This window comes from Phyllostomus discolor, chromosome 10 (assembly GCF_004126475.2).
Source record: "Phyllostomus discolor isolate MPI-MPIP mPhyDis1 chromosome 10, mPhyDis1.pri.v3, whole genome shotgun sequence".
In the NCBI taxonomy this organism is placed as follows: Eukaryota; Metazoa; Chordata; class Mammalia; order Chiroptera; family Phyllostomidae; genus Phyllostomus; species Phyllostomus discolor.
The window spans coordinates 75,859,840-75,875,212 of record NC_040912.2 but is presented as its reverse complement, the minus strand read 5'-3'; the positions used below and the strand labels follow the sequence as shown (position 1 = coordinate 75,875,212).

The following is a 15,373-nucleotide window of genomic DNA, read 5'->3' as shown; positions in this document are numbered from 1 at the left end:
CCACAGAACCTCAAAAGCTATTACCAATGCTTTGGTACCTACACCGTCACTTCTTGATATAGCTGAACTATATTTAGCAGCGAAGAGTTCAAATCAGTTCATATAGGACAGAAATAAAAGGTCCTTTCACATCACTGGAACCTAATTCTTCTTGAAAATATGGAGATAGTGTTAACCACGAGATTCCCCAATCAAGTTTCTAGTAAGTGCCATTCTCCCACTGAACCTACTCCCCACAGAAACTGGTCTCCCCAAGATCTCCTGGGAGATCATTAATGATCTCCTGAATCCCAAAGTGAAATTGTTTAGACTCTTACATTATTGGATTTCCTTTGCTACATTTAACATTCTTTGCCTTCTTAAATCACTATACTCCTTGCAGCTATGACACTGTTTTTCCTACTTCTCTGATTGTTCCTTCTCAGTCTCAGTCAATCTTTAAATGTTGGTGCCACGTAGGGTACCCTTTTCTCTAGTCTTTTTTTTAAATCCTCACTCGAGGATATGTTTACTGATTTATTGAGAGAGAGAGAGAAACATTGATGTGAGGGATAAACACTGACTGGTTGCCTCCCCTACACTCCCTGACCCTGCAACCTAGGTATGTGCCCTTTTGGGGTATGGGACGATGCTCCAACCAACCGAGAAACCAGGCCTGGGCCTCTTTCCTCTATTCTTTCAGCACTTCTCCATACCTTTTCCTTGGCTATAAATGACCTCTCACAGGTGGCCAACTTGTGCGTCTGTATCTTTAGCTTAGATCTCTCCAAAGCTTCGGAGCCATGGATTAAAATTATCTACTGGATAGCTGTTCTTGGATGTCCCACAAGGACCTCAAACTGTGTTTGAGAAGAAACTCATTATCTTCTCCATCCTCCCAATCCTATCTATTTCTTCTTCTATATTTCCTATATTGATTATTAACATTATTATTCACCCAACTCCACAAGCCAAATAAACTAGAATGTCTGAGCCTACTGACTCTTCCTATCTGAAGCCGTCACCAAATCTGGTTGATTCTTTTTCCTGAATTCCTTAAAATCCTTGACTCTGTCCGTTCTTCTCCATACATATTGGCCTTGCTTACGTTCAGGCTTTATTTTTTTTGTCTATATTACTACAGTAGCTGCTGGCCCAGTCTCATCACTTCCAGGTTTATGCCTCTCTAATTCATTTTGTAGCGTGATTTCCCTAAATGCAATTTGGATCATGTCACTTCCTTGTTTGAAAGACTTTAGTGAGACTGCCTGCTCTCAGGATAAGACCCAAACACTTATACTGATATATGATTATACTGACATATGATTCCTATCTCAGATATTATACTCCTCCCAAGTTTATCCAAGCAGCCAACTACATCAAAATACTTCAAGCTTCTTAAATATACTGTGCTCTCTCCTTCCTTGGTGACTGTAATTTATTTCCAAACTAAGAAATCAGTTACACAAGTTTCAAGACTGTACTGACCCCTTTCGACGCTGCCCCCTTGCTCGTCTGTTAGAGATTTCTCCTTTGTGCTCCTAAAAGAGCCTGTGCTGGTTACCTTCGTCATAGCACTTACTGCACTGCACAGTGGTCACTCTTGTATTTGTCCTGTCTCATTCATCTGTTCATCTCATTCATCCCTCCCACAGAGCACAGTATCTAATGCATAGTAAGTGAATCAGTTCATGTGTAGAATTTGAATCAGCATCTCAATCAGTGTTAAAGCAAGTTCAGGTTTCGCTAATGAATCCTGAAAGTACTAGCATAGTGTGCTGTATCCCTGGCTCGAGAAGGCTAACTCTGATGGGGAACTCTGTGAGTTTATGGCTAGGACGTATGAGGAATGGTAGGACAGGGAGAAGTGGTTATGGTTAAAATCCTTATGCCATGCCTCCTCTATCCTGGGTGCATTCCTCTGGGGGGTTAATGGTACAGATCGGGTGGGTTGCCCAGGCTACAGGCACTGGGGCTTTGCAGTAGTTTTCAGGGACAGTGGTCTCTCCATCCTGTTGAGGATGAAGAGACAATTTTAATAATAGCTACCATTCAGTGAGCATTTACTATGTGGCAGCAGGGCTGTACTTTATATAATTATATGATTATTATATATGTTTATGCATTATAACATAAATATATAATTATGTTAGTGAACTTTCACAACTCTTTGAGGTACGTAAGAGTACCCACATTTTACATATGGGAAAGAAACTCTTCTCTTTTTATAACTTTGACTTTTGGAATCATTTCAAACTTAAGAATTAGAAGAATACAGCCCTGGCTGGTATGGTTCAGTGGATTGAGTGCTGGCCTCTGAATCAAAGGGTTGCTGGTTCGATTCCCAGTCAGGGCACATGCCTGGATTGTGGACCAGGTCCCCAGTGGGGGACGCATGAAAGGCAACCGCACACTGATGTTTCTCTCCCTTCCTTTCTCCCTCCCTTCTCTTCTCTCTGAAAATAAATAAAATCTTAAAAAAAAAAAAGAATACTACAAACAACTCCCACATACCCTTCACTCAGTTAACAGATTTCACCCTTAACCTGGATTTGTCCGGTGGGTCCTCCCGATCAGACTGAGGCCATACACTGTGGGGAGGACTGTGATAGAGGTGCCCATTCAGTGCCTCATATGAGCAAGGATCGGGCACCAGCCTGACTCTTTTTGGGTCATTTTTCAAAGGGAGAAGGATTACACATGAAGAAGCTAAGGGCTACTTGTTCCCTGGGTCAAGGCTAGGGCTATTTCCATAGGAATTCTAAATTTTAGCCTCTCTGATAGTCTTTGTTCTCTCTGAGCAGAGCTCCCTGATGGCTGAAAAACAGACGTGTACAGTTAATGGCAGCCTCTTTCAGGGTCTAGGCCCCTCTAAGCTAAACTGTGGAGTTAACCAGGCCATTCTCTGGAGGTGGCTGCAAGGTCACACGTTAGACAGTGGCGCAGAGGAGAAAGCAAGTCTCCTTCCACATGCTTACCAGGCTTGAAGAGCACAGATGGGGTCGATCTCAGTCACATACACAATGGAGCCCATGGCTTTTAAGGCAGCACAGCACCCTTTCCCCACCTGAAAAGGGGAGGAAAGCATACATAATAAGGAAGTCAACGAGAAAACAGTTTCTCAAAGCTTCTGGTAAAGCATACCCCACTTGACGCCCCCAAAGGAATTTCAATGAATAGATTCATGCGTGGGGAGAAATCAGACAAACAAATAAATGAATGCAGTTCATACAAAACTCCTAGCCCTGCTTAGCACATGCATGTGCATAAGAAACACCCACCTCTCTCGATTTATAATCAAAACACAAGCTAAAAGAGCATCAGAAACTGGAGCAGTCAGAAAATCAACTTAAGAAAAAAATGGCAAAAATGCAAAGGGAAAAAGAAACATTTTATTTTAACCAGAGAGTTTCCAAAGTGACTGCCCCCTAGCCCGCATCTAAAGTGGTAGATGGGACTTGTGGCTAAGATGGAGGCATAGGTAGACACACTGTGCCTCCTCACACAACCAAATTAAGGACAACAAAAGTTTAGAAACAATAACAACAACAACAACCAAACAACCAGAACTGACAGAAAATTGAACTGTACGGAAGTCCGACAACCAAGGAATTAGACACATTCGTACATACAGTCCGGTAGGAGGGGCGGAGTCAGACGCTGGGCAAAGAGGGGTCATGGCAAGAAAAAAAAAAAGAAAAGAAAAAAAAACAGCAGTGGCTGATGGATCCAGGCGCACAGGCGGTGGCTGACAGACCCAGTGAGGCGCGCAGGGCGGCTGGCTGACCGAGTGGTCCCACATTCGTGTGCAGACAAACCAGGTGAAGCTGGGGAACGAGACAGGACTGTGCAGCCCAGGGTCCCAGCTTGGGGAAATAAAGCCTCAAAACACCAATTGAAAACACCTGTGGGGGTTGAGGAAACAGGGGAGCCTCCCAGCCTCACAGGAGAGTTCCTTGGAGAGACCCACAGGGTCCTAGAATGTATACAAGCCCACCCACACGGGAATCAGCACCAGACGGGCACAATTTGCCTGTGGGAAGTGGTGAAAGGAACTGAAATCCGGGAGAGAGTGGAGCAAGGGCCGTTGTTCCTTCTCGGACCCCTGCCCTCACACACAGCGTCACAACCCTGCGACTGGGGTGCCCGACCCTGGTGAACACCTAAGGCTCCGCCCCTCATACGTAATGGGCACCACAAGACCGAAAAAAAAAGGGCCCAAACAGAAGAACAGATCAAAGCCCCAGAGCAAATACTAAGTGACGAAGAGATAGCCAACCTATCAGATGTACAGTTCAAAGCACTGGTGATCAGGATGCTCACAGAATTGGTTGATTTTGGTCGCAAATTACATGAAAAAATGAAGGCTATGCTAAGTGAAATGAAGAAAAATGCACAGGGAACCAATAGTGATGGGAAGAAAACTGGGACTCAAATCAATGGAGTGGACCAGAAGGAAGAAAGAAGCAACCAAACAGAAAGAAGGAAGAAATAAGAATTCAAAAAAATGAGGAGAGGCTTAGGAATCTCCAGGACACCTTTAAATATTCCAACATCCAAATTATAGGGATACCAGAAGGAGAGAGGAAGAGCAATAAGTGGAAAAGTTATTTGAACAAATAATAAAGAAGAACTTCCCCTATCTGGCAAAGGAAATAAACTTCCAGGAAGTCCAGGAAGCTCAGAGAGTCCCACAGAAGTTGGACCCAAGGAGGAACACACCAAGGCACATCATAATTACATTACTTGAGATTAAAATGAAGGAGAGAATCCTAGAAGCAGCAAGAGATAAGGAGACAGTCATCTACAAAGGAGTTCCCATCAGACTGTCAGCTGATTTCTCAAGAGAGACCTTGCAGGCAAGAAGGGGCTAGAAAGAAGTATTCCAAGTCATGAAAGGCAAGGACCTCCATCCAAGATGACTCTATCCAGCAAAGCTTTCATTTAGAATGGAAGGGCAGATAAAGTGCTTCTCACATAAGGTTCAACTTAAAACAGTACATCATCACCAAGCCTTTATTATATGAAATGTTAAAGGGACTTATCTAAGAAAAAGAAGATAAAAAACATGTATAGTAAAAGGATAGCAAACTCACAATTATTAACAACCACATCTAAAACAAAACACAAGCAAACTAAGCAAACAACTAGAACAGGAACAGAGCCCACAGAAATGGAGATTACATGGAGGGTTAGCAACAGGGGAGTGGGAGGAGGAGAGAGGGGGAAAAGGTACAGAGAGTAAGTGGCATAGATAGTAGGTAGAAAATAGACAGGGGGAGGGCAAGAATAGTATGGGAAACGTAGAAGCTAAAGAACTTATGACACATGGACATGAACTAAAGGGAGAAAATGTGGGTGGGAGGGGGTGTTCAGGGTGGAGAATAAAGGGGGGAAATGGGACAACTGTAATAGCATAATCAATAAAATAAAATAAAATTTAAAAAAAGTAGTAGATGAATGTACTCTTAATGTCCATACAAATGAAAAATTCTAGTTTATTTTAGCAAATGTATTTTAAACACGTAACAACTGAAAGGGTGGGCCTTACCTCTCCATAGCCACAGACCACCACCTGCTTTCCACCAAACATCATGTCTGTTGTTCTTTTCAGTCTGGCGGAGAAGAAAACGACATCAGAAAAATCTTTTCATTTCTCCCTTGAGATTAGATGGTGCTCCTTGTTTTCATGTTTTATGGACCCCCCCCCCCCTAATTTTTAAAGAAAGCCTGGTTTCTATCCTATAAAAATATTTAGTACCAGAAAGAAAGGTTTAATGAAATATGTATGTTCTCACTCCATGCTATCCGATCAACTGCAACTATATGTCAGTTTTGTCTTTTGTCTTCTTTCTTTCCCCTTCTTTTGGAAGCGGTTGGAAGGGAGGAAGCTATAGACTACAAAGTAACTTTTAAACATTACAAGGTTTTCAGCTAAAAGCAGCCTATTCTGAAACAGACAAATATTTGTGGGTCATTCTACTTATGTATCTGTTAACCTCTCCTGTTGAAGAGTTTATCCTGTCTTTTTAATGATTTGACAACTCCACTCAAGAGGAACTAGTATAACTCTAAACCCAATGAAACTCAGTAAATATCCATTAAGTGCAATTCTTAGTTGAGTGAAGACAGAAGTCTAGTTTGGAGGGACTACTACCACACTCAAAAATCAGGGCTTAGGAGAATGGTCCTGGAGAGTCTGGCAGAGCGAGGAAAATCAATAGTTCATATTTCCCAGTCTCCTTTGCTTTGACTACACTCATGCCTTTATGCCTCTTTTCCCAACTACTTTCTGCAGTCTTCCCGGACTACAAATGGCTTTGTGGTGGAAAGGAAACTTCACTAACTCTTGCCACTCTGAAAATGATAGGCTAAGACCTGGATGGACTCCAGTTAGGTAGTGATTTCTGTGTGGGGGCCCACATTTGCCTCAAGGTTCAAGGATAAAGGATAGAAAAGACATCAGTCAAAGCTTCTGGTAAAGTGAACCCCACTTAATGCCCCCACAGGAGTTTCAATGGACAGATGTGTTAGGGGGATGGAGGAGGGCTGTCTGGGGGCAAGTGTGTCAGGTCAAGTCTCTGACTCCTAATTCTTCTAGTCCCAGGCCCTCTAGAAGAGTTCCTAAAATACAATCTGTTTTATGATCTGAAAATCGTATCTGGGATATTCTTAGTCTCCCTACCAAGTGGAACCTCAATCTCCAGAAGGCTACACTTGCCCTGCTTTTTGGTGTTGCAGACCAATTACAGAAGTGCCCTCTCGGAGTCAGCAGGCCATTCCCACAGAGCTCACAGTACAGTGTGCAGCCAGCTCAGAACTACGGAAGTTCGGTCACTAGCCCTTTCCTCGTATGGACTCTGTTGGGCTGAATGTCCCCTTCTTTCCATTGCAGCCTTCCCTGGGGCACACTTTGCCTTCTCTTTAATTCCTCCTGCTCTCAACTCCTCTGAGAGGAGCATCTGCCCACAACCCATTTGGAAAGTGTCTTATCATCTGAAGGTGCCAGTGAGCTCTCACTAGCTCAGCAGGTTTCTGGCAGATTACCGTGTTTGCCCATTTCCTCATTAACCCTAACTTCTGTTCCACTGCTTGCATCTTACTCTCACTTTCACACACATCTGATATGAAAGAATTTTTCTTACCCACAGGGTTAACACTGCTGAGGAGGGACTCTGTTCATTTTTACCATAAGTACCAAAGGTACATAAGTACCTTTACGTATCTTTTACTGAATCCAGTATAGGCAGACTTTAGGCTCATAGACCTGAGACCTGAAAAATCTACAAGATACTTAGTAGTGGATGAGTAAATATTTTAATGAGTATATACCCAGATTATTACTGATTTATCAGGCACAAGGCTATTTTCATTGTAATAATATTTAAATTCAGACAGAACTAGGACAGTCTATAAACAGACTGATGGGCTGAGAATTCATTTATATATACAATCTAATACTATTTACTCAAGGAAGTAAAATAAGAGTTCAAATCTGCATTGAATATCCTGCTCCTTATGCCCCCCCCCCAAAATAAAAAGATTGCAAAGCAAATAACTTCCCCTAAGATCAAAATCAATCTTAGTGCAGTACAGAGTTCTGGAAAGAAGAACAAGGGAACTACCACTGAACACCAGGATTCACACCTGATCTCATTTACTCCTCACAACAACTCTATGAGGCAGGTCTGACTGTCACCATTTTGCAGATAAGGAAATAGGCAGAGAGGTGAAATAACTACTCCAAAGCCTTACAGTCAAGGAACGGTAGAACCAACAGTCTAACCAAGGCCTCTCTGGCTCCAGGGCCTGCGGCACTGCAAAGTGCCTGGGGTCCAGACTGGTTGGCAATGCGGCCCACAGGCCTTTTCTTCGCTTTCCCATTAACTTCTATGTGAGGGAGACCATTTCAGACAGGGATTTACTTAGCCCTCCTAGCAAGAATGGAAAAAATGTCAGGGCACCAGTGTAGAAACAGAAACTGGGTGTTGTAAGAACAGAGTATTTGGTATATATCTAAGCAGATTTTGTCAGTGTTCAATCCTTACAAATTTGAAAAACTAGAAATGCCTCTGAGAACTGAGTCTGCTCACCATAGCTTTCCAGGTGGCGAGAGAATTACATGCTAGTTGGAGCTTAAGAACTGGCAATATGACCTGGAACAGGAACATCAGGAACCTCTTCCCAAACTATCAAAGATACTTACATGTTTATAATGACTTTAGTTAGTTTCTCTCAGGCCTGTTAGCGTTATCAAGTAAAACCCTGCCACCAACAGACAGGGGCTAGTTTGATTTCTTTTTAAGTAAAATAGACTTGGCCCTGGCTGGTGCGGCTCAGTGGATTGAGTGCCGGCCTGAGAACCAAGGGGTTGCTGGTTCCATTCCCAGTCAGTGCACGTACCTGTGTTTCAGTCAAGGCCCCCAGTAGGGGGCACATGAGAGGCAACCACACACTGATGTTTCTCTCCCTCTTTCTCCCTCCTTTCCCCTGTCTCTAAAAATAAATAAATGAATAAATAATTCTTTAAAAAAAAGGAGTATAGATTTGCTTATACTAGTGAGAGCAATGGTAGCTCTGGGTTATAAAATCTAAGTATGATGTGATGATAGGTTCAGGGGTGCTACATGAATCATTTCCAGAAAAACCAAAACCAAAATACTCAGAACCTCAATCTGACAACTCAAGTTCATCCCGAAGATAATAAAAGAAAAATTACCCATCAAGAATTGATTCACGGCAACAGTAGAGGTTGTCAAATTTCTGTTTGGTGACTGAGTCATTGACGTTCATGGCTGGAACACACAGCTTCCCTGCTTTGGATAGCTGGTACAGCCTGGGGAGGAGGGAAATCAAGAACATGAAACAATGAGATGCTGGATCTACTGTCAATTTCATACCAAATTCCAGAAATACGTGGATTGGGTAGGCATGAGAGCATGAGACATAACTAGTTTGTCCTATTAGGTATATGTAGGGAAATAAAGACTATCTAGAGTCTGCATATAGCTTAGAATAAAGATCTTAAGTCAAAAAAGCATGTGGGGAAAATGTCTTGCCCACCTCTAAATTATAAGGATTAAAATGTAAAATTAAAAATTACTTATTAAAATTACCTTTAATTACGATTTTAATCCCAGTACTCTAATGCAACAACTTTAATTTTTCAGTCTCAATTTTACAATCTCAATATACATACCTATAAATATGTATATCTATATATAGGATTTTTTTTTTAAATCGAGTCAACTAAAAATCAGAACCAGGTGTTTTATTCAAAATCCATCCCTTTCTAAGAGTCTGAAAGTACAGTGTTTTGCATATTCGAAAAGGTCACAGACTACTGACGTGGTCCTGGTGGCTCGTTCAGAATTTACTTCCCTAAAGCTCTTGTTTCATACTTTCCGTTCTTCCGGGGTGAATAACCGTAAACAGAAATGATTTCAGTTTTGCTCAGGGGATTATTGCTCATCCGAGAAAGGGAACCTTAAGTCCTCACCCTCTGTAAGAATGAAGTGTTATCAAGGCCCAGGTTTTGTCTGTTTTGCCTCCTGCTAGATCCCTAGCACAGTTCTTAGAGCTGTTCCTGTTTCACCGTAGAAGTTCAAGAAATATCTGTTGCATACAGGAATTCATCTGAGTAAGGACAAGCACTCACTGTGTTACAATGGCTAGAAAATGTGAGGACCACACTTGTTCCCTGCCCTGTCCCTGCCCTTACTGTATTAGATTTGTTACTCTTGTTCTTATTTAAAAAAAACAAGTGTGCAGACTCAGATTTCATTACCTCATAGTAGGTTCCAATTTTTAACATAATACCTTCTACAAGGATGTGATTACGAGAATGTATGCCTACGCTGCCTAAAACTAGGCATGCCAGTGTTGAACCTTACCTGTGGACTCCAGTTACACTCTCCTCTACTATGCCCTTGATTTTCTTAAACATGTTGGGATACTTCTTATAAATCCAGTGAGTGAGATCCCCTCCATCATCTAAGATCTGCAACGATAAGCAACAATATTATTTATTTTGCCAAAGGCTCAGTGTTGCCAGTGCTTCTCTGGGTCTCGTATCACACTTTCTAATTGTCAGTTTACAGAGATTTCAAATTCCCCACATGGCTATGCAAAGTAACTTAAAGCCAGTATAATAACCAAACAGTCATTACACTGAAGTAAAAGATAATGAGGGGTGAAAGACCAACTGTAATTCTCACAGCCAAATGACCTTTCCCCATGACACACCCAATAAAGCAAAATACACAGCAACGCAATGAGCATTTTCTTATGGTCTAATAACTTGAGTGGTTATCTAAACCACTAGTTCTTAAAAGGACTACAGATATTCAGAAAGTCTAAATCTATCTGAGCATATTTTCTATTCATTAAAATCAGATGTTAAAAAAAAAATCAGTCAAAGCTTAGTTTACATAATACCAGATAATTAAGTCTTCCTCCCAGAACAATGGCTCATAAAACTGCACTGATGAGTCCTTTACTTCTCCCCAAGTACAGGAGCTCTCCTACCCAAACCATCAGGCGGAGCTGCAGGGCTTTGCCCAGCACAACCTCACACTCTCTATGGCCAAATTAAAAATAACCAGGGAACTGTGCAGCATGTAAGTGTGCAAAGCGTGCCTCTGAGCAGCTCATCATTAGTTCAGGTTGGGAGTAAAGATACACACAATGCTGTGGCCACTGGAGCTTTCATCAGCAGAAGAAAGTTTTTGAATAATAAATAAGCTAAAGAAAGATCAGCTTAGCATATGATTCAGCACCAGACTGGGGCACATCAGCCCTTCACCTAGCTGTCAGAAAGGCTTGGCAGGACTTTCCAAACTGTTACACCCACCCTCCTGGAAAGTCCCACAGCACCGCACTGCCCTCCATGAGCATGCCCCGCTGTGCAGTCCATCAATGATCAACATGACTGCAAGTGCCAAAAATGCCATCCTGGACCCCTGGGCACACTAAATCCCCAACCTCACGTCTATCACCTGCTGTCTTTTCTGCTTCTGCTCTGGATTTACAATTACTTTCTCTGACTCAACTAAGCCTTATTTGAGAGCAGGGGGAATTCAAGACAGAGCTCTCATTAAAATGCTACACTTGCTCCACACCATAAGTTTGTGCTGCATTTTCTCCCAGTAAAAACCCTCAGAACAGTTGCCCTAAGAAACAGAAAGGCTCCTCTGAGTCTCTCTCTCCCTTTCTGCAAATATGAAATCCCTCATGGAGTTTTCCCTTGCAGCCTCTGATTCCCTGGCCACACAAGAGATCAGACAGAAAAGACTGAGCAATTAGAAACTCCTAAGACTCTGAAGTCCCACTATCCTCATCTAGGTGTCCAACACAGGCAGGCAGGTGCTATTCCTAATATGTACTCAATGAATGTAGCTCATAGTTCTCACCATGTAACTCTATTGCAGAAAATTCTTATCACCAGAAAATCTTCCTGAGGTTGGTGATAAGAAAATTCTTATCACCAGAAAATCTTCCTGAGGTTGGAAAATCTTCCTGAGGTTGGAAAACAATCTTCCTGTCAAGATCCTTGACAGGATCTGAAAGATGTGGGTCCTGTTTTCTGCAGGTGACACCTGTTTTTATCCTTGTCTTACCCTCTTTGTTATCCTTTCCAGCTATTTGTGCTGGCTCTACAGTCTATAAAAGGTCTCTGAGAACAATCCCATGTCCTCCCCGTGCTCATGACTATAAAATTACTGTTAGATTTCCAGTAGAAATCCCCTGGCCTATCTTCTTTAGTGCCTGTCAGTCACACTCCCTCCCATTACTGTTGAACTCTGTTGGAATGAGCTGACTCATCTTAGAGCCGACCACTCCCTCCCTTTCAGGATATGAAGGCTTTAACCCAGCTTCCTCAAACCAGCACTGGGTGCGATGTGATGGGAATCACAGAATCCAGAAAGCTAGGCTGGCTCTTCTCTGCTGCGTACCAGGTGAGCCCTGCTCTGCAGTATTTAGCAGCAAGCAAGAGTTGGACTACAGCTTCAAGGATTCATTTTTCAGTTGATTCCTTAATTTCTCTTCTCACTTGTGCAGAAATGTTTGTAAAGTAGGAGTGCCTCATACTTTGTGTAGCTTTCTTCTTCTCTTTGTTAATCTAATATCCTATCAGCTTTCAAGAATAAAAACAAAGCAAAAATAAAAATACCTAATCTCTGCCTAGTTATCCTTCTTAAGGTGGAGAATGAACAAAGAGAAGAAATTTGAGCTTGGAAACCCTTCACGGTTACTATAAATTTAGCATTGATTCGACAGAGAGAGAGAGAGAGAGAGAGAGAGAGAGAGCAAGCGAGCGCGCGAGCTGGGTACCATAGGAGGCGTGAGTACCACACATGCGCACGTGTTTAGATTCTTGATGTTAGGGGACGGTAGTGAGAGGTGGTAGGGGATGGTAACTCATCAGTCTTCCTTTTTAATCAGCCACGTGTAAATGCAGATTAATGATGTTGGTGAATATGAATGATTCTAAGATCGGCATTAATCATTATGGTACATCGAGGCTATAAAGAGGTTCAACATTCTTGGGGTGCCTGAGCATAAGCATCTAGTTCTGTTGGAAGCCCAGGTACATTAGACAGAAAAGGGGTCATTACCCTTCTTTCCTGTTGGGAAACCCTCTCCTAGGCCAGAGCCTCCCTTCTATCCCACACTCCCGGGCCCCTGCGGAACTGTGTCCGCAGAAATCTGACCCACCATGTTGGGCTGCCAGCCCTCCACATTCACACATCTATCAATGCACCACCAAAAGTCATCTTCTGACTCTCCTTTCCAGGCAAAGACAGGAAATCCTGAGAAAAAGGAACAAAAAGAAACCATTAAAGCCCTGAAAAGGGGGCTGACCCTAAGTCCTGGCAAGAAGACGCTGGTTCTCCTCAATGACAAACGCTCGCACTCTGCTGTGCTCCTCGGACTGACTTTGTTAGCGGATGAGCACTGTCCTCAGTCCCTGTCCCACTCCTTTGTCATTGGCGGCCGTCTTGCTGTTGTTAGACCAAAGAGGACAAACAAAAGTATGGTGGATGCTAAACATATGACTAAAGGGAAAAAAAAAAGAAACTAAAAATAAGTACTTCTTGATCCAGCCCAACTAGAATTCTCACCATCTCCCAACTACACTTTGGTCCTCCTTGCTTTGGTACTTTGGGTCATCCCGTCCTCTGCCAGGCAAACCCTTACACTCTTCCCCATCTGTTAAAATGTTTACTACACCTCACGGCCCAGTGAAGAAGTGTCGCGTTCCTAATGAAGCCGATTACCTCGGAAGCGAACTCTCATGGATTCTGAACTTTTTTAAAAAATTTTTTAAAGATTTTATTTATTTTAGAGAGGGAAGGGAGGGAGAAAGAGAGAGAGAGAGAGAGAAACATCAATGTGTGGTTGCTGGGGGTCGTGGCCTGCAACCCAGGCATGTGCCCTGACTGGGAATCGAACCTGCGACACTTTGGTTTGCAGCCCGCGCTCAATCCACTGAGCTACGCCAGCCAGGGCGACTCTGAACTTTTTAAACCCCTTGTTTGAGTGCTGACTGTGGGTCTGCGATCTGTTGTGGCATTTATCATTGATGTTCTTGTATTATTATTATTATTATTATCATTTATATAATAACATAGAGCATATAATAAAAGGTAACATATATCTATAAATGTTATCTTTTCTCAAGAGCAATCTAAGATTCTGAGGACAAAGACATTGTCTCATTGTCTCCTTAATTTCCCTTGTAGGAGGTATAATAAGTATTTGGAAAAAAAAAGACTATGTAAATTAATTGGGTTATATGTTTAGTATTTGTATATTTTTCTATATGTATTTTACACATTAATAAAAATGTGATAAGTGATTGTAAATGGAAGAACAAATGAAATGCTGAACGTGTTAGCAAAAGGAGAGCCCAGCATGCACCACGGAGCTTCCGCGCGCGTCTCGAGAGCTCTGGGGCCAGGGTCTGCTTCTCTGGTCTGTGCCGTGCTGCCAGGGAGTGAAGAGAAAGAACTGACAAAGTCCAAATTTCTCTCTTTTTTTTGGTCCTTCTTCAGGAGTCTGTGACCACTGTGATGAAATATTAATCTTCCAGGTCAAATCCTGTTTGCTGCTGAAGCAGAAACACCAAATGGTAAATCAGGGTTCAAAACTGCTAAAAACCAAATAGGACCGCAAAACTCTGCCGGGGGCATTTTCTCTTCCAATTCATATTACTTTAGACAGTGAGTAGTGTTCACTGGCACTGTAATATCAGCAAGTCAAGGCAAAGCATTAACTAATAAAGGATTATTAGACATAAGAAGATATTTGAGACTGTAACTATCTTCTGTATGGAACAAAAAGATCAAAGCGTAGGTGGGAAATGGTGAGAATTTCAGTTTACCAGGTAAATAAGTAACAAAGTTACCTAGATCATATTTAACAAGAGAAGCCCAGAAAGCAGATACATCAAAAACAGGGATCCATTTCTACCAAGACAGCTCTTTTAACTTCAGCCTTCCTTAAAGATTTGTAAGGAGACAATGGAACTTTTCAGAGACTTACTTTAGCCAAAGACACAGAGAACAAGCAAAGATCTTACCACTTTCTGCTAAAGCTGCAGCCACTTCATTGAGAGTGGAATAGATGTTGCAGGCGGCCCATCGGCACTGTGCACCCAGGGCACCCAGAGTTTCCATAAGCACCTGTGTTCAAGAGAAAGCAGGAAGTGAGCAAGCCTGAGCCAAACAATTGGTCAAGGAGATTAAGTTTATATATTTTAAGTACATCAGGAATAGCTGGGGTCAAAGATAGTCAAACTGTACTTTGCAGAAACTCTTTAGTATTTTGATAAGAGGGAGGGGTTTGGGGTAGGCATGGAGGAAGGCTCCAGCCAAGCTCTATGAGTTTGCCCATTTAACATATTGAGCCTCCCCATAAGACTTAATTAACCAAGGGTTTCAGAGCTAAAACATTTTTTAAAAACCACCAACTTATAGTTCTGTCTCTTCTTAGGACATAGAAAACCAAAAATAGAAGCTCACACCCAAACAAGAAAAAGCCAAGGCCCTGACTGGGTAGCTCAGTTGGTTCAAGTGTCATCTTGATACCTCAAGGTTGTGGGTTCCATCCCAGGTCAGGGCACATACAAGAATCAACCAATGAATGCATAAATAAGTGGAACAACAAATCAATGTTTCTCTCTTTAAAAAATCAATATATTAGCTCTGGATGGTGTGGCTCAGTGGGTTGAGTACTGGTATGTGAAACAAAGGCTCACCGGTTTGACTCCCAGTCAGGGCACATGCCTGGGTTGTCGGCCAGGTCCCAGATAGGGGGTGCACAAGAAGCAACCACACACTGATGTTTCTCTCCCTCTTTCTCCTTCCCTTCCCCCCTCTCTAAAAATAAA

The 15,373-nt window shown here is 42.4% G+C and overlaps 1 protein-coding gene across 1 annotated transcript in view; it reads right to left on the bottom strand.

The window, feature by feature from the left end:
• The window catches only part of AHCYL2 (adenosylhomocysteinase like 2), a 149,291-nt gene that overhangs the window by 17,618 nt on the left and 116,300 nt on the right, over nucleotides 1-15,373 (bottom strand). The window contains 6 exon segments of the mRNA XM_028525489.2: nucleotides 2,958-3,046; nucleotides 5,531-5,594; nucleotides 8,699-8,815; nucleotides 9,873-9,979; nucleotides 12,697-12,791; nucleotides 14,564-14,666. Of these exon segments, the coding sequence (XP_028381290.1) occupies nucleotides 2,958-3,046; nucleotides 5,531-5,594; nucleotides 8,699-8,815; nucleotides 9,873-9,979; nucleotides 12,697-12,791; nucleotides 14,564-14,666 (575 nt within the window).